The 19,454-nt window shown below is 38.2% G+C and overlaps 1 protein-coding gene across 2 annotated transcripts in view; it reads left to right on the forward strand.

Moving 5' to 3' along the window:
- Window positions 1-8,504: 8,504 nt before the first annotated feature.
- The window catches only part of ARL15 (ADP ribosylation factor like GTPase 15), a 244,106-nt gene continuing 233,156 nt past the window's right edge, over window positions 8,505-19,454 (forward strand). Inside the window, exons 1-3 of one of the 2 annotated variants that reach the window (XM_017744349.1) lie at window positions 8,505-8,549; window positions 10,377-10,467; window positions 11,071-11,127. In XM_017744349.1, coding sequence (XP_017599838.1) covers window positions 11,074-11,127 — 54 coding nt within the window. In that variant the 5' untranslated portion in view covers window positions 8,505-8,549; window positions 10,377-10,467; window positions 11,071-11,073. The remainder of the gene's footprint in view (window positions 8,550-10,376; window positions 10,468-11,070; window positions 11,128-19,454) is intronic. The other variant, XM_008643121.2, reaches the window with a different exon arrangement.

Genomic DNA, 19,454 nt, shown 5'->3' on the forward strand with positions numbered 1-19,454 from the left:
TGGCTTTGTTTTATAGTATGGTACCTGCTTACCTGGTCTTTTCAGCCTAACAGTGTGAGGGCGTAACGAGCACATGCCATCGCTCCAGTCCTGCTGGGATCCCATTGCTCCACTCTTGTTGCTTTGAGCGCTGTGTTGTGAACTGGTGCTCGCTCCTTCACCGTGAAGTGCTTCGAAGCGTCAGCTGGGGCAACGAAGAGCAGGCATCTTCTGGCCATCCCTGTTCGTTGTTGGTGTCAAGTGTGACCAGGAAGTATTTGGAGTCAGAATCTTGGCTCTGTCATTCATGTTTTCACACGGGATGCTCAAGGGTGTAGGCTTTCAAGAGAGGCTCGTCAAATGCAACAGAATCTCTGGAGATGCTCTTTTTAATGAACTGAAGATTTGCCATGTTGAGATGAGAGCTGCATGCAGGCTTTTCCTTTTCTGACAGCTAACTAAACCAGAAATACATTAAATGCATACTTTACTATTCTTATGTCCATGTAGCGAAGATTTATTTTGGTTTATTGAGCCTCACTTCCCCCCCCCCCAACTCCCCAAAATATTTTACGCTTGCCTTTCAGATTTTGATTACTCCAGAAAGGGTGGCAGAAATGGTAGGCAGACTTCTCTTTAAGAACCTAGTTAATGAAACACTGATAGTAAACTTCCTGGGTATCAAGTGCAGCCTCATAGCTCCTTGAGAGCCTGGAGCTGTTTCTTAGATTTTTTTCCTTTATAAACTTATGTCCAGATGAAACTGCCCGTTCTGTACTTTTTGAAATGCTTACATTAACCTTTGTGACTTCTACAGGCTGTTGTGTGGAAGGCCAACCACTCTGAGAACAATAAATTTAATAAGCCTTGGAAACTGAGAACATGTTTTTGTATTAACTAAAGGGGGGAGGGGATTAAATAGCTCTGGGTTTTTTTTCTTCCCCTGACTCTTATTCTCCAGCTGATCGTTTTCCTCTTTGTTGTTGTTGTGTGGCCTTCTTTGGTATCAGCTCTAGAAATACCTCATTGAACATGAGGTTCAGGCACCTCAGAAAGTCTGCTCTAACAAAAAAAAAAAATTATGATGGTGAGATAGGCAACTAGTTGTGTACAGCTATTTTTAGCTTGTTGTCACAGTCTGCCCTGGTGTAAAGATGGGTCTACTCTTTTGTTCTATGCAAGACTTGAAGTTGTAGTGTAAATGTTAACCTATGGCGGTAGAATAATTGTCGCGTTATTTCCATAGCAAAAATAGCTGTACATGTTAAGGAATTTTGTGTTTTGTGCATTTATGTTGAGTTCTTGCACATACATGGGCATCAAAACACAAACAGAAGCTTCCTTTTCTGGTTCCTCATGTTGGGCCCCTGTGTTGCAGCCTGCAGGCAGTGAGGTTTTGTCCTGCGCTTGCAGTTGAGGCAGAGAGCAGAGCAAAGGATGAGGTTGTTTCTGTTTGCAGTAGTGCTGTGACAGTATTTGACAAAGTTTTGGTTATCAGTGGGGCTGAGCGAGGGAGTTTGGTGGAAGAAGGTGAGGACAGATGAGGTCAGGTTTCCTGCAGCAGGGACTCAGGAGTCAGTCCATCTACACATCTTCCCTAAGCCAGCTCTTCCCAAATTTGCATAGCAAAGTTCTTTTCCTGATTTTATCTGGATACAACATACATTGATGGAGACTTCTCCATTAAGAAGCAGATCCCAAGAACTGCTGAACATCTGAAGCACTTTCCAATATCATCAGGCTGTTGAAAGCATTCAAAATCTGCTCAAAGTGAAGTCAGTTGGAGCCAGCTTGGACTGTGGCCTGAAGCTTTTATGGGCAGATAACCAGAACCTGAGTAGGGCCTCCCCTACTTCCCGTGTGATCCTTGATTTATGTCTAATGCCATTTGATAATAAATTGGTACTAAAAGAGTATCTTCTGTGATGCTCTGGTCTGTTTTTGCGGTTTTGCATTGTAACAAAAAAGTATCACTGCCTCTGTATCTTTAATGGCTAGAAGAGGCTCTTCAGCCTGGTGCCTCTTTTATTTTTGTGTTGATATAATTATGATGTTATGAGTGATGTGGTGGTTTTTTTTTTTTCAGTCAACATGACTAAACTAGGCTCAACCTCTAAAAAAGAATACATCTTCACTCAGAGGCACCTTTTACTTACACGTGTTTTTCTCCTTGTATTTAGTTAACACTTTTAAAACACATTATTGTGAACACAGCTGCGTCAATGACTACATAATCCAGTGTACTGTCTGCAATCGTCTTCAGCTTCATTCTTGCTACATTGTGTCTGGAAGAATTTTAGTGTATTAGAGACTTGTGTTGGTTGGCCTCTGTTCAGTAGACTATGCTTAATTTAAGGAGTTACGGCATGATGCATCTTGTGAAAAGCATGACATGTGACCAGTCTTACAGTTTTTGCTTGGAGAACTTGTGGGGAAACAATAAAAAAGCTTCGGTTTTTCTTATGTGCTAAAATTACAATGCAAATTTTAAGCTCCTGAGTAGACTTGCACAGTACACTTCTTAAGTGGCATCCTCTGCAGTGGATGAAGTTCTTACATGCTTCCATTCAAGGTATCAGCCTGATCTGTGTAGAATTTTTAAAAGCCACTTGAGAGAGTGGTGTAGAAATTTGAATGTGTTTCTTCACAAAAGAAAGGTGTTATATTGGCCTAAGAGGTTTATAAGAAAAAATTGATAACCTGTTTAATTTTGTATTTTTAGCATTTTCCTTACGATAGCTTATCCCTAAATTACATCCCAAGATACTATGTAGTATCTTAGTTGTATATAAAAATGTTTCTTGAGCAGGTATTGAAGAGCATGTTACGACCTGAAATGGAAGATAACTCTTCTTGCATGATCAACCGCTTCAGCTTTAGTGGTTTTTTTTTTTCATTTTTTTCCCCTTTTCTGGGGAGTTAAACAGGAACATGGGTTCTGCAACGTCAAGAGAGTGCACACTGCTAGTGTGCTAGAATCCTTGTTGCTTTGTTGGGGATTGGTTTCTTTTAACTATAACAAGTTTGAGGGTTTTTTTGTTCTTTGTACATTTGTTAGCTAATACAAACTATTTTACTCCTGTATGCATGCACATGAAACCTAAAATTTGGAAAGTTTTTGAGTAAATGTAACTAAATTTTCAAATTTTAGATGAATATGTGAATAGGCCTTAAAGTGACTTAAGAGTTTCTGCTTGGTTTTTGAACAGTCTTGACCTCACATTCTAGACAGTTAGTGTTCAGACAAAGTCTTGGTTGGGGAAAGCTGCATATACCAAACTGGTGTTCTTAAAAGTGTTAGATGATATTAAAAAAAAAAAAAAGTTTCTGAGCAACTTTTCTTTCTTGGGGAGTTTACTTTTAAGACCTTTCTTTTAAGTAGTTAGACTCTTTAATTTAATTGGGCAGGTTAGATTCCGGAAGTGGCAATATGGGAAGATCAAGATCAGTTAGTGATTCTGCTCCACCTCAGATACTGTGTTTCCATTGCTGTTGCCAGTTCCATTGTTTCGTATCTGCAGGTCATTGAAAACATTCTTTCTTATACCACAAATGTGTTACAGAGGCATATGTTTGAAGGTAGGAGTTTTACTTCACTGAAACTTTGTAAACCCATAGACGCTGTCCTTTGAATAAGGAAAACTGGCTAAAGGTCTATACCAGCAACTCTGTATTTTCCCTCTGAGGCACATGCATGTTTTTGATACAGGGCCTGAAACATGAGCAGCAACGGTCTATACATAGGGCCTTCTCCTCTTAGTGTTTGCTGAACATCCCTCTCATGGGAATTTTGTCTTTTGTCATGTAGCAATAAGGATTATTTAGGCTCTGTGTTGACTCATCTATCAGCTCTAACATCCTTCAAGATATACACCTTCTGTAGAGCACAAGAGCTTTTATTTTATTATCCTCCCTTCTGTTTGGGAAGTTGATTAGACACAAGGATGAAGGGTCTGACAGTTGTTTCAAAATAAAGATATAACTGAATGCAGGAAAGAAAACAACAGCTGTAAGGTCAACTAGTGTACAGGGTGCATGCAACTGTATTAGTGTTTGGATCAGATGTGAATCATTGAATTGAAGAAGATAATACTTATGGTTGTAGATTTGCATTGCAGAGTGATCACAGATGACGTGAACTTAATATTTTTTCGAACGAAACCAGATGGAAAGACTTACTTCGCTAATGGGTTTTTACATCACGGGCCTAGATTAGAACTAGTGTCTGAAGTATGTGGGATGAATACTTGGTCTTCAATGCCAGCTCTTGCTTTGTACCACCACACCATGTTGCTCTGTGGTATGTTGCTCCTGAATTCTTCAGTCAGACCTCAAGCTTGAGGCAACATGATGAATTTCACAAAAGGTTAGAAATGTAAGCTTTTTATAAGTGAGAATATCTGCGTTTAGTAAGGACAGAATATTCCTTCTAATACCACATGCTGATTAACATTTTTGGCTTGTTGTCAGTATCATCAGGTCATGTTTTTTCATACTGCCAGCTTGTGATGTTTATTCTCTTAAACTGAGTTCTGAAGTTTTGTGATTGTGTGAGGATATTAGCTCTCCATTAATAAAAGAATAATTTTTAGTTTCGTTTAAAAACACACATGTGCACCCAAAGAGCTGTAAAAGCCATATGAAAAAAACACAACAGTATTTAAAATGTTGTGATTCTTTGTGTTTTGCCTCATACTGCTCTGCAGTATGTTGTTTTTGCTGTTTTTCACAGTGTGTGCAGCATAACTTTCTGAAGTGCAAAGTGTCTGACTGTATAAAAGTCCTTGTGGACATGAGTAGGGTATTTGCAATTGAGTAAAAGATGTCTCATCTCATGCTGGAGCTCTTCAGCTTACAGATTTTTTTTTTTTTTTCACTGGCAGCCTGGTAAGGTGATTAAATTAATTGCCAACCAGTGTGTAAGTAACTGTGAGGAAGAGACACAAAACAGGAAGTGTAGGTGACAAATCCTTATGCTAGATGCAGTCCAGCCCTGGAGCTTAGTTGCTTATAAGAACAAACAGTAGGAGGGAATGTGAATCTATGTATGATGCTCTGCTGTATGTTTTGGTGGAGCAGCAGCAGAAGAATTTGTTCATAGGACCCACATTAGCTTTTGGCATTGGAGAGTCTGAGTAAGCAAGATGGCATCCCAGATCCACTAGGAACTGTTGATATGGGAGAAGTAAGTTTGCAGATTTCTTTTTTTGTTATGACTTGGAGCTTTTGTATGGAAGAACCATCTGTTTTCTACATTTTATTAACTTTTACAACTGCTGCTGCCTAATCTTCCTTTAAATGATTTTGACTCCAATAGAGGTGAAAAACTTAGAAGCAATTAAAAATGAAGAAATCATTTTTTGTAATACAAATTTCATGGGAAGTACGAATGAGCACTGAGAGCACAGCTCTGGCAGTGAATGAGAGGGAGAAATGAATTCAGAGATTACAAGGGAATTTCATGAATAAGAATTAACTATAATAAATAAACTGCATGTGCTTTGGATGGGCTGATGCAGAGACAAATACTAAGAATGCATATTGAACCCAGGAAAAAAATTGTAGTACCTCTTTTGATATCCATAATGAAATGGCACATGAAATTCAGTGTTGATAAATGCAAAGTTGCATATATTTATAGAAGAAGTCACATGGTAGTACAGATGCATGGATAGGCCCTAAAATGTCATCAGTACTCGGGAAAGGGAATGAGGATCCTTCTTTAAAATGTCACCCCAACCCAGACATCTGTCAACAAATTTAGAGTATTTAGAAGGAAAAAGGGAAAGATCTCATTTTTACACTGCTTAAATGTATGGTTTGGTCTTGTCTTAGATGCTGCATGTCTGGTTGCATCATCTCAGGAAGAGTATTGAAAAACCAAAGAAGATACAGAGAAGATGATGTGGTAATTCAAGGAAAGCAATTGCTTCCGTACAAGCAGGGATTAAATAGTTATAGCCCTTCAGTCTGGAGAAAGAGCTGACTGGTATGAACAGGCAATATTCTAGACATCTTTGAAATCAGAAAGAGAGGTAACTAGGCAATAAGTAAATTTTTCCCAATAGAAGAACTCACTGACAGTTATAATCCAGGAACTGTGTTTTCATGTGAGTGTAGTTGAATTCTCACTTGTGCAGTAATGTTAGAGAAGTCAAGATGAGTAGACCAGGAATTTGTACAGTGCCTTCAAAAACAGGTCTGTTGTGGGTTGGTATTAAATGTGATGTTCAGATGTGATGGTAGGAGATCCTGAAGTTGTGATTGCTGGACCATAAGGATAGATCATGAGATATAATTCCCTGGATGTCCTTAGGCTTTGCCATGGGCTAAAGACATCCATTTCTCCTCATTGAGAGGACAGCTAGAACTAGTTCTGGAACAGGGAATTGCAGTTAGAAAATTGACATGTTCCAAGTGGTGTCCAGGAGTACTCCCTGGTGTAATCAGAATTGCATCAACTGCACAGGAGGTGGGACATTTTAATTCAGAGGAATTGATGAAGATACTTAATCTACTCCAGGGGCACGTAGCTAATGGATTCCTTCTGCTTGGAAGTGCTGCCTTGACGTATGAGGAGAGGCTACTGGCTTTCCAACATCTCTGTTTTAATTGAATTTATGACTTTGTATCTAAGGCCCACAACACTGAGTGAACCTGAAACTGTGTAGACAGCCTATGTAGAGAGATGATGCGCTCTACAAAGAGTGATCTCTTCTCTGAGTGCTTTCTTCTTGCCTAGAAACTTGCATAATTTCAGGTTTCAGCAAGACTGGAGAAAAGGTCCAGAATTCTTGAGAAATGTCTATGCTGTTCTTGGAGCTTTTAATTTTCTGCTGGCTAATCTGCATCTTTCACTGCCTGAGCCATTGCAGTCCTGGAAACAGTCATGGAAAACTGTTCTACTGAGAATATTGCCTAAAAGAGAGGAGAGCATTGTTCTCTAGTGCATCCACTTGATTACTTTTTGTGATGACAAGAGAGTTCTTGGATCCAGTCCTATTCCTGTTCACATATCATTGCTTTTCTATCAACATCAGGTTTCTTCTAGTCTCTAAACTAAGATTTATTTTTCTAATGATTATGTACAAGAAGATTGGTATTTTAAAAATCTAATTATTCAGCATTAAAGGAGAATATGAAAATATTTTCTGTGTCCTTTTTCCCTGAGAACAGTATTAAAAAGAATTTGGGGAGTTTAAATTAGAAATGTTATTAACGGAATGTGCTAGAGGGCTGTGACATCTTGTGCAGAAAGGGGAGCCTTGGAGTTACTAGTTGGAGTTCAGTACACAAGGTTAGCAAACAGCAGTTCTGGTCAAAGTTCCTGCTACATTTACTGTAGTGGGTACCCACATGTTCCTTAAAACATAAGTACTGAGAATTTGTTTCAGGCTCCATACATAAAGGTGCCTTAAAAATTGCATATTTTATACACTTGTACTGCTAATTTTTGCCATTTTATACACTGGAAAAGATGCAGGTAAGAATGGAGATGGAAAAAACTTCTGCCTGGAAGATCCAGCAATTCCAAGTGATTACTGGGTTGTGTCACTTAATTATAAATGAGCAGAAGTGTGCCTGGATCTTTAGTTTATTAAAGAAACCTATCACCAGAAAAAAAACCCTCTAACATTTTCCTTTTCTTGTGTTGCTTTCTGTTTTTGTGGTCTTGGAGATATATTCACTGCTTGATTTATTTAGGATTATGTCACAGCGAGTTGAGGTCCAGGTGAGTGTTTCTGCTGGGTGGTAGAATTGAGGATACCGGCTCCTGCAGTTCTGTCTGGTGTTGAGCCTTTTGTTTCTTTCCTGAGAACCTGATTAGGCACCCCCTCCCCTTTTGCCCACCGCGGTTTGTGATGCTAGTGCTTTCAACTTGGTGCTTGCATCTTTGAAGTCATCAGTTGCAGAACATGCTCTAGTTAATCTTTTCAAAATCTGGTCTCTTGTAAATATTATGAGTAGGGATTTAATCTTGTATTTGCTGACAAAATAGATATTATTTAAAACAATGGCTTTGTGAGTTGCAGACTGTGTGCCTGTGTCAGAGCTGAATGAGATTTTTTTTTTTAACACTAAATACTGAAATTGTTTTTTACTGATATTTGTACTGATAGCTGAATACTTGAAAAAATGGGCAGAACAGATGCTTGTTGTGAATTGAATGTTGCACAGCTGCAGGGCAGACGTCTTTCAAAGTCATTATGAACAGCCACGTTTTTACAAGGTACTATTAAAGTAACAAAGTATTGGGCAAATAGGAAAGTTAGCCATGAGTTTACTTTCAGTGGGAGAAGTTATTTAATGTTTGTGAGATGACCTTTTGCCTAAGCAGAAGGGTGCTTTTTGGCAGAGATGCATGTGTATATTGTTTGACATATTTGACCTGTTGGCTCCATTTTTCGCTTTTGACATGTGAAGTCACTTCTGTGAAGAATTAGTCCTTGTAGAATTGTATCAAACAAGGTATCTTTCTTTCATAATATTTGTAGGTATATTTTTACATTTTTTTTTCTTTTATTTTCATGCTTACCGTGTAAAATCCTTTCAGAAAGCAACAATAAACTGTAAGTAAATTAAATGCAAATTTTACAACAATTGTTTTGTTGCCCAATTGTATGGTCCCAAGTGAGCTGCACAACCAAAATAACGAAAGATTACAAGTATCAAGAATAAACTCCCCATTGTAGCAACAGATTATCAACTATATCTTAACTCAGTGGTTGGAGTGATAGTCTGAAGGATATTATCATTAAATTTTAAATTATTTAAATCAATTCCTGTCACTTTTTCAGGGATTAAACTGAAATACTACTGGGGAGGGAATGTAAATTTTCAGAAGGATAGGTGAATATGATATTAATAGATATTAATAGTAGCACTGGATTTAATGACCTTTTTTACCACAATAGAATGTAGTTTATAAGCATTATCTTGGGGACTTGAAGAAGGGATTATCTTAGTATTTCACTGGGAAATGCATAAGGGAAACATTCATCGGTACTGTGTGTGACAGAATTCGTGCTTTATAATTATAGCCTGTGGTTTCAGAACATTACAGTAGCAAGCAAACCCAACAACAGATGAGTAAGGTAACACAGGATGTAGGTTGTTTTATTCTACTGAAGCAAGGATCTACAGGGGCTTACTGTGGAATTTGAACTGCAGTTTAGTACTCCCACTAATGTATAGCCTGGAAATACTAAATAAAAATTAAAAAATAAAACAATTTATAATGCTGTGCTTGTCTAGAATAAAAGCAAACAGTATATATGGAGAAGCTGTAATGGTTTGCTGCTGCATGTTTACTTCTCTTGCAAGCTCAAATAAATTTACTTTGGATATAAAGTTGTGTCCGCTAGCAACATAGAATCTCCCAGGATACTGAAAATGCAAATCACTGCATGTATCACCTGGTATTTAAGTATGGGCTTAAATTGCCAGAGACCCAGGTTAAACATTAGGAAACTTTCTAGTAGAGAGGGTAATGATGCACTGGACTAAATTGCTTGGGGAAATCATCCATCCCTGGAACCTTTGGAACAAGGTCTGCAAATACTGTCAGGAGGGGTATGGTTTCTGACCCCGCCCCACCACTTTGTGTAACTGCAGGGTTTCTTGAAGTCAGTTCCTATTTCTCTGTCACTTTTTTCTTTCTGGGAGAAGCTCAGAGCAGAAGTGATAGACTTGGATGTTTGTTCTTAAAGCTGCAAAAAAAATTTCCTTAAATTGAAATGGTGCTTTGAATCAGCATTTCCTTGTCATTAATAATATGCTAGATTACTTCCAGTAAGAAAAGAAAATCAACTGTGCTGTTGAAGTTTGCTTTCAGGGTTTTGTGCTGTGCTTTTTGACTTTCAGACAATTCAGCGAAATACTGTTTGTTTCAAATTTAAATGTAACAATTACAGATAAAGAAAAATGTTGGTACACATTTTTTTTATTACTTATAATTAATAAGATCTATTCTTTTGATTTTTTAAAATCCCAATTCTAATTAAATGGGTATTTCATTTAAAGGGTGGGAGAAATTAGAAAGCAGATGCTGAGATGATGTTTTGACTGGTACGTTTAAAGTCTGTATCATCCAGCACTTTATCTTAGATAATGTGTGAACTTTTTAAATATTAAATAAAAATGTTTCACTTTGGCTTTAAGTTTTGGCTTTAAGTTTTGCCTTTCAAATACCTTATATACCTTTATATATGGTATTTGAAAGGCAAATTACTCAATTACTTTTCTGAATAAATCATTGTAAGCTTAGTTTATTTTACCTAATTGCATAGGAAATATGGCAAACATACAGTAGTGTTTATTTTCGTGTTGGAGAGCTGCATTTATTTCCTGGCTTTGTTATGCTAATTAAAGAAGGTGTTTTTCATCTGTTTCATCAGAAATTCGTAGTCCATCCTCAGCCTCTCTGGGTGACTGCAGAAGACATAGAATTGTGGCATCACAGCAGATCGGAAGTTGAGCAAGTTGAGGGTAAAAACTTTTAATATGATTTTTCCCAGCTGTAAGAACAGATAAAATAAAATGTTCATTTTCATGTTCTACTTTGAACATGAAAATATCAGAAAACTAAAGGAATAAGACTCCAGAAATGTGCAAGCATTAAATTATATACATTATTTTGGTATATAGAGGAAGAAAGTTTCAGTGATGGTACAGGGAGAGAAGAACTGTAACATATAAACACAGAAGCTCTTTACAGTCTACTAGGAGGCCAAAAAGCACTCCATTAAAATGTTTCTTGCAGATTGTTTTTGAAACAGAGTAGATAAAAATAAATGAGACTGAAAGCTTACATGCAAATTGTTAAGATTGTGTACAGGCATTTTGGGGATCATTAGGTAATCTGAGGCCTATAATTAATACTGAACTAGTAAGTGTAAAGGTGTTGACAGCTGCTTCTGTATGAAAGGTAGTATGCATCTGAATAACCTGAATTTATATGGCATTTTTCTCAGGTTGTTTAATACAGCCTTGAAGAAGTTGGTTTTTTTCGGGGCAGAGGGGAGACATGGGAAGAAAAGTAGTTCTGAATAAATAGCATTCTTGGTAATTTCTTTATTTTGATTCCTTTAGACTATGTCTGAATGTATCCAGCTCTCATTTGCTGTTTGTAGAATTGGCATTTACACGGTAAGGCAATGTTCTAACTAAATAAGTACATTTTTGTTAGTGTTAATGCCATTTGAGTGAAAAGAAGTTGAGATTTTTAGTACTGGATTTAAGTAATGCAGATAGCAAAAGGGCTTTCTCATACTAGTTTGCATAAACAGACTACAGTAGGTTTTTGTCCTGTCAAAGATTTACTAAAACCAGAAGAGAAAATGTATCTTCCACTTTAGTTAAAAAAGTGAAAGAAAAATTCAGCCAACCTCTTGAGGTGTAAGAAAATTTAGAATTCATGTGCATCAGTTGCTGAGAATTCTTGTGTGTCGTTGCTGAAGGGTTTATGTACCTTTGCCTTTAAATATCTATGATGTTTGAGTAACGTCACGTATTACGTGACGTATTACAAACATGGTAGCTAAATGCACATATTGTAAGCTTTGTCTGAAAGCCTTAACATTTGGAAATGCTGTTAAGTTAAACTTACCTTATATAAGAGAAATAAGAAGTTTACTTCAAACATATGTCCCAAATATGCTAGCATTTATTTTTCTGGTCCCAGTTGTTCTAATTAGTGATGAGAACAGTTAGATGAATGGGGTTTTGCGGAAATTAATTGCACTACTACAATAATGTGTAGTGTAAACAGAGCTTACACAATGTATAAGACTCTGTTGCTCAAATCATGCTTCATATCCTGGAGCTTTTGGAGAGGGAATGCTGCTCCTTCTGTTACCACTTTTCAGGAGGAAGCCTGGAATGTACCACTTCATGCAGTCAAAAGTGTAGGTGAGTTTTGAACAGTGATGAGGCCTATGTGCCGTCAGTAAGTCTTACCTGAGGACAGAATCTCAAAGCTTAGCATCTGCTTTTGTTCATAGAATTTGGTTCCAGGTAGTGTTTAATATCTTACTGAGTTTTTTTTCCCATGACATTTGCCTGCTTTCTGTTTTCAACATCTAAATGTCTTCTAAATGGTAGAAGAGTCAAAGGCATATTTCTTTATGGTATTTATATTTCTTAGGAAGACTTTCTCTCTAAAAATCCCTATGTGATAGGAGTATACTATCTTGAAGGATCAACAGGGTTACAGTATGAGGTTTCAATGGCTGCAAGGTACTCGAATGGTTTGCCAGTTCTTTAGAAGGCTAGAGTAAGCTGTTCAAATTCATTTGAGGGAATGTCCCAAGTATAAATGTGTATGTATTGCAGACCTGGGTATAAGCAGGTACAATGTACAACAAAATACATCCTCTGACAGTAATCAGTTCTGTTTTAGTTTAAAATTGGTTAAGTGTTGTCTATATACTGGAGTGCCCTATTAAGTTGTGGTAGCTGCAGTTACAGTGATAGTTGTATAACTGGTATCTCACTCTCACCTTCTGGGCAGCAAAATACTTAGTGTTTTAAATTGCAAAATAAAAAGAGCTAGCTTGGTTTGTTAAAATGCTGAAAGAAATTGATTTCACTGACTGCTGGTACTTAAGGGAGGATAGTGAGGAAGATGATGACTAGACTTCAGAGCATCTGGAGATGCACAGTTGTGGCCACAGTTGTACAGGCAGGACACAGATCCAATGTAAAGTGCATTTGAAAGTTAAAATAGTTCATTTAGGAAAATGCTAGGTGCAGAGAGTACTTGCTTACATAAAAATGCCTGTCATTGCAAGCGTGAGTTTCAGATGATCTGACAGGTTGGTGGGTTTGGACAGCTTTGGTATCAGAATAAACAGAGAGGCCTGCTGAAGTGAGAGCTGTGCAGAAATATAGTGTGATAGTTTCTGCCTCTGCACCGTGTCCTGCTCATGCTTGTAACTCTGTCACTGGCTTTGTTTCTCAGGTATGTCAGCAGTCTGGCAGCTAGCAAGTATTGTGTGCTCCATACTGATGTCAAGAGCAAACCACAAAACTCCAGCTCCTATTTCCCTTTTAATTAATGCCTTGTGTCTTGTGCTTTCTGCTGCATGCTGTTTTGCAGATTCAATAGATTTTCTGTTTGCTAGGATTGATTTTTCTGCAAAATCTAAGAAGTCTCTCAGATGCCAGTCCTTAGCAGCACCATTTGTTCAGCTTGTACTGTGTTACTTGGACACTTCCTTGTCCTCATGGTACAATGCTGCAAATAAGGCTTTTAGTCCTTTGGACTACAGACATCTCAACTGTTAGTCTGTTATCAAGCTGCTTATCAGTAACACTCTAAAGCACCCATTACATCACCTGTACTACACCATTAAATAGGCTTCCTGTTTTTATGGGACATACAGATTATGAGATGGAGGAAGAGTTTATATAGTGATCTGCGGCAAAACAGCCTGTGCTGCCATGATTAAGAAGTCAAAACTTTGTTGTCTTGAGCTATGAGAAAACCTACATCTTTGCAAGAGTACAGGAAGAGATGGGATGCCCATCTCTGAATCTGAAACTGATGGATGTGTATTCTAAAAGGAAAACATTATTATAAACTCAAATGAAAGCTTTTGGGATTAAGAAATCAACCAACCAATGAAAATAAACCTCAATGTGTTTCACATAGCTAGTAGCTTCTGGCAGAAGTACCAGTTTTTCAGGTGCATGTTTCTGCTTCTCCCACCATACTAGTATCTGCATCAGATGTGTCAATTGGATGTGTGGGAACAGGCAGATAAATTTGTGAATCTGCGTGACTGTGGAGATTGTAAGCATATGGCAGCTTGTAACAAAGGTTATAATTTATTTCCTTTCTGTTTCTGATTTAATTTTCTTAACCAGATAAAGGTCCTGTTAAATAATGATGGAGAATTCTACCTACATGAACCTCAGAGGGAAAATAATCCAAATTTTTTTGTCTTGTAAAACAATTTTTATGTCAGGACACTTGCCACCTTTATACATATTTAGGACTCCACCTTGGAAACTATGTGCATGATTAGGTGCCTACGCATATACTCCAGAATGTTCACTGATACTCTGTACTAGGCTTTGAGACTTTTGTTCTTTTCATCCATTTGCATATAATTTTAAGCTTTTTTGAACAGGTTCTGTCCCTAACCCTTAAATGTGACTGCAGGAACATGCAAAACGTGATTTTCACATCACTTGTTGTTTTGGACAGCAAAATGGACAGAAGCCTGTGTGGGGTGAGAACCATGCAAAAATACCTAAGGAGGCCTAGTGGCATGGTCATTTACTGGTGTATATTAGAAGTAAAAATACTGGAAAACGCATTTTCCTGTTTCAGGAAATTAAAAAGTAAGTTTTTTTTGTTTTCAAAATATGTCATCAATAGATAAATAATTTTGTTTCAAAGCAAAACAAAGATAATGAAAAGCTCTCTGTAGATCTTTCTGCTTTAAGACGCTGGGTATGGCGAAAGTGATGCACTGTAGCAACGTTGCATCAATGTTGGCATCACCTTCCTGAAAATCATGAGTAGTGGATATTTCAGTTTTAGTAGCCTCTTGGCTTGAATTTGTGCATTGAGAAGTGGAAATAAATGATGCATTTTTACAGCTTTGCTTGCTATAGTTTATATATGGTAAGTACAGTTAACGATGCAAATGTGCTTTTAGTTTTCTGGTTTACTTTGGACTTACTTACATTTGTCTTTGTTTATAATGATAAATTCATGTCTTGAAATGATTTGACTGGAAACAGCTGTTGTGCTAAGGAGTTTGTCTGATGTTAGAAAAAAACCAGAAATAACATTTACTCATAAAGTGGTGGAGAGGAAGCTTTTACAAGAAGAGAAACCAACTGAGGCAGCAAAAGCTTCCTATGAGACTCTTCCCCTCCCCCCACCCCCCCTCCCCACGGTTTCCCATTGGAAAATACTAAGTTAAAGTAATAACAGTGTTCATATAGCATATCCTGTCTACTCCTCCCTTTCCCATGTCGTGTCCTTGACAGGAGCTGCAAAACAAAAGCACAAAAGTGCAGCAGGAAAAAGTCCTTTTATGTGCTACCCTTGGGGAAATGTGGATAATTCCATTCACAGTTACTGCTGATATTCTGTGGATAGACTGTTGGAAAGGAAAGGTGTAAATGTTTTTAACTTCCAGCCTTAAATAAAAGGTTTTCGCTATCACCCTGGTCTTGGCAGTGACTTGGATTGGGTGGGACTATGCCTGCTTGGTTGTTGCAAATCTGTAGTCAAGCTGCTTGGACCATGCTAGGTGTGATTTATGTTGCTAGCAACCTAAACAGGAGAAAGAGCGGCAGACTCTCTTGATGCATGTGTCACTGTGCATGTGAATTTTAGCTATACTGTGGGTTTTTTACTATGAGCTATGAGACTTTCCCTGAAATAAAGGTACAGTTGTAACATTTTTTCAAATGAGGAAAGTAAAGACAGGTGAAGGGGGAGAACATCAAGGCTGGGAAAGGAGTGAGATCAGAATACAATTCTCTTCCCTTTCTTTCCACAGAGTTCGTTGGTTAAAGTGAACTGTGCTTCATTGCTGAGCAGTCTCTCCTTGTGGCCAGAGCTCATGTTCCCTGCTCAAAGAGCTCAGCAGCTTGGTGCAGCCAGTGCTGCTGCGACAGCATTGGTTCCTTGGGCTATTCAGTGATATACACTGTATTTCCAGCTCTTTGAGAACCTCTGACAATTAGTAATTGATTTCACTTGGAAAGGTATGGTTTGCCAAAATGGCCTGTTAATTTTTGTCAGAATCTCTGTTGGGTTGGAATAGAGCTTTGTCCTGGACTAGGGCCTTTACAAATACAGGTTTTGTTCCATCTGATTTGTCTCTGCTGTCCATGGCTCATTCCTGCCCTACAGGACAGCAGGGCTGTTCCACAGGCCATTAGCTTTAGGGAGGACAAGAGGAAAAGGCCAGATCATCATTACAAAAAGACTCCAATCCTTTCTGTTCAGACAAGGTGCTGTTCAATTTGCATTTCTCGAAGCTGTGGGGTTAGTTATCCTGTACGTAAGTGCTGTTTTGCATTTTCCCTGTGGAAGTGAGGATTCCTAATCCTCAGTCTTGCTGTCTGTCCAGAAAACAGTTGTGTAATGTGTTGTCAAAATGTTGTATTTTGCCTTCATGGTGCTCCACATGGAAAATAAACTGCTCTTGTCAGGCTCAAGTGATGCAGGGGGTGATGGTATGAGCATGGAATTTTTCTAGTGGCCTCTGCTGAGCATCCTTTTTTTGTGTAGTTTGCAAAGTAGCCTCTTTACTTATATTAAAAAATTATTTTAATTGAATATAATAGGTTTAAAATGTAATTTGTAAGTACATTGCCAAGTAAAGATATTCAAAATTCTGACAATCTCCTATGACAAAAATGACCTGTTTGAAATCTGAGGTGCCCTGAGATTGTGGATTTGGAAAGATAGCAGGGGAACCTGTTGAATTAATGGCAAATTACAAATCTAGTAGTTCACTGTATCATTTGAATTATTGAGAGGATGAAAAGACTAGAAATGGCTCTTCAGTGAATGTGAATTTTTTTCTTTCACATTCTGTAATGCAGAGGTTGGGAGTATGGATAGCAATGAGATGTGCAAAAGAGCAAATTGATTTGCAAGGATTCCTGACTGGGTGATTGGAAGTTGTGATGGAAGACTCCCTGTGATTATGGTCAAAGTTGCATGCCCTGCTGTCTGTGCACATTCAATCACATCCTCTACCTTGTATAGCTGGATGAGTAAGAATCTAATACGTGATCTGCAAGTGGAAATAGGGGCCAACAGTAATATATACCACTCACAGTATTTTGCATGCAGTTGCAGGTTTTTTTATTCTGGTTTTTTTTAGTCCTAGTCTTGCCAAAAATGGTGTTGCTTTTGAGTATGTATTACAAACTGTTGTTAATCTGTATTTGCCTTTAACAGCAATTGGACAACCACAGAGCACTAGAAATTACACTTCTTGCAGAATAATCGTCTTTCACAAGATGTCATATTACAGCAGAAGTGGGAAAAGTTTGTTCTGCAGGTCTTAAACTTTGTACTGTGAGCTCAAAAGTTGTCTGTTTGTCCTAGAATGAGAGAAGATTGCTTTTTCCTGTGAACATGCATGCCCTGTATCCTGAGGGCATCAGTGATAGTTACTATTATGATTGCTGCTGAAAATAGTTCAACTCTGTTTTCTGAAGACATCCTGCATTTGTTCAAGAATAGGTATCTGTTAAGGGAAGAAGTCATACAAGTGGATAGTAGATTAAAAATAAAGGAAATGTATCAAATGCCACAAAATGTAATCTGTTCACATGTTAGCTTTTTTTTTTTTTTGGTAGAAAGACATTTCTAATTCTCACCATCACTGTATGTCTATCCATGGTGTTTTTAATGTTTCTTCTCATCTTAAAGTTGAAAATGTTTGCGCAGGTGTTGAAATTAGTTTTCAAAGTGGTTTGCTGAATATCTGCTGCTACAGCTTCTTTATAATTATAGTGTGCTGTCTTCAAAGTAGTTTAAGATTGTATGCATGTGTAATTAAATCCATAAATGCTTTTGGAAAGGCTGTTCTACAACATCCTTTAGAGCCTTTTAAAGTAGATAGTGCTTTTAGATCTCCCTTCTATTACAGTGTTTGTATTTTGATCAGTTTGATTATATTGCACACAAATCATAAAGCCAGTTGTATTCTGTCATATGAAACCTTTTGAGTGCCACTTCATTTTTATGGCAGGGATTTATATAGTACAAAACTATACTGAATTTTTACTGGGTTTATATTGCTGGGTATTATGTTGTTTAAGAGTAGAAAACAACAGTGTTTAATAGATGCCATAAATTCATACTATGGTTCCACTGGTAGGTCTGTATATACTTAAATTTCAAAAGGAAGCTTTCAGGTAAGTAATTGTTGCTAGGATCTCAAATGCCATTCTGGGCAATAGACCTTTAGGTTTAAGAATATCTTTTGTCATGGGAAGCAAAGGCTACATACAGCTATCACATGGTATGTTGTAACCAAGACTTTAAAATTCTGTTCCTGGTATTGTCACAATTGCCTGTGTCAATGCAGGCAAATCTCTAGTACCTCTGTTTTCAGCAATGCTTTCTAAAGCATTTCCCAAGGCTTTCCAAACTTATGACTTCAATTTTTTTAGCTTTATTTAATGCTACTGGTGAAAGTGCTACACCTACCTTGTTTCACTCAATCTTTCTGGTGTCTTCAAGACCTCATGAACACAAATTATTTGTTGTGCAGTTATTTTGTCATGGAATGTCCTGTGTTGAAAGGGACCCGCAAGGATCATTTGAGTCCAACTTCTGGCGCTGCACAGGACAACCCAAAAAAATCTCACTGTGTGCATTGTCAAAATGCTTCTTGATTCATATACTGGGACCTTACACATTACAGAAAAAACAAGGTTGGTGAATCTTCAGATCCATTCCCACAGAGCTTCTCATCTGAAAGAGTTTTTTTTTTATTAGTGTAAGGAAAGCAACAGCAGCCAGTGGAATGAAATGTCCCACTTTCTCCTCCTGTTCTCCAAATCAAAGTGTCAGTTAAGAGAGGGACACACAAGTCTGCTATATGTTTCCTGGGCTTTCAACAAGATGCAGATGCCAGAACAGAGAATAGCTGCTCAGTAGCATTTTCAAAACTTCATTTTAGCCTTGAGCACATGCAGGCACCATGTTTTTGAACAGATCCATATTCTTCCAATGGTTTCTTTTTCAAAACAAGGCAACATGTTTCCATGCTGCAACTGGGACTTTACAAGGGCATGTAATGATAGGACAAGGGGGAATGGCTTTGAACTGAAAGAGGGAAAATTTAGATTACATATTTGTTGGGGTCTCCTCCCCTGCCATGGAGCACATGTTTCCATGCTGCAACTGGGACTTTACAAGGGCATGTAATGATAGGACAAGGGGGAATGGCTTTGAACTGAAAGAGGGAAAATTTAGATTACATATTTGTTGGGGTCTCCTCCCCTGCCATGGAGCCCTGGGAGAGGGGCCCTGGGGGGGAGACACGGGGTTTCCCTGCCCCTGGTCAGCCTCATTCCCCATTGGTTGGTTTGTGCTCCCCAGGGTGGCCAAGGACCCTGGGGTCCCGTGACTGCGGGATTCCTGAGCTGAGCCCCGGCCATGTGGCTGGAGAAATAAACATCTCTGAAACATCTACCACGAATCTGTCCATATATACTTCATTTCTACGGGACTCCTGGTTTGATATATGCGTGTTGCAGCAATCCCCGCTGTAACAAACTGGTGGAGGAATGCGGGCAGGACACTGATCCCTGAGGAAGATTCGTGAGTAAAATAACCACTCTCGCATCTTGGTTGGGATATTCTCTCTGGACGATGGAAGAATCGTGGGAAATGGGGCTCTCTGAGCCACAGAAAAAGTATCTAGAAGTAAGAGGAATCCTTGAACAACAAAACAAAAAAGTAATGCAACCGGGAGATC

This window comes from Corvus brachyrhynchos, unplaced genomic scaffold (assembly GCF_000691975.1).
Source record: "Corvus brachyrhynchos isolate BGI_N302 unplaced genomic scaffold, ASM69197v1 scaffold310, whole genome shotgun sequence".
NCBI classification, from domain to species: Eukaryota; Metazoa; Chordata; class Aves; order Passeriformes; family Corvidae; genus Corvus; species Corvus brachyrhynchos.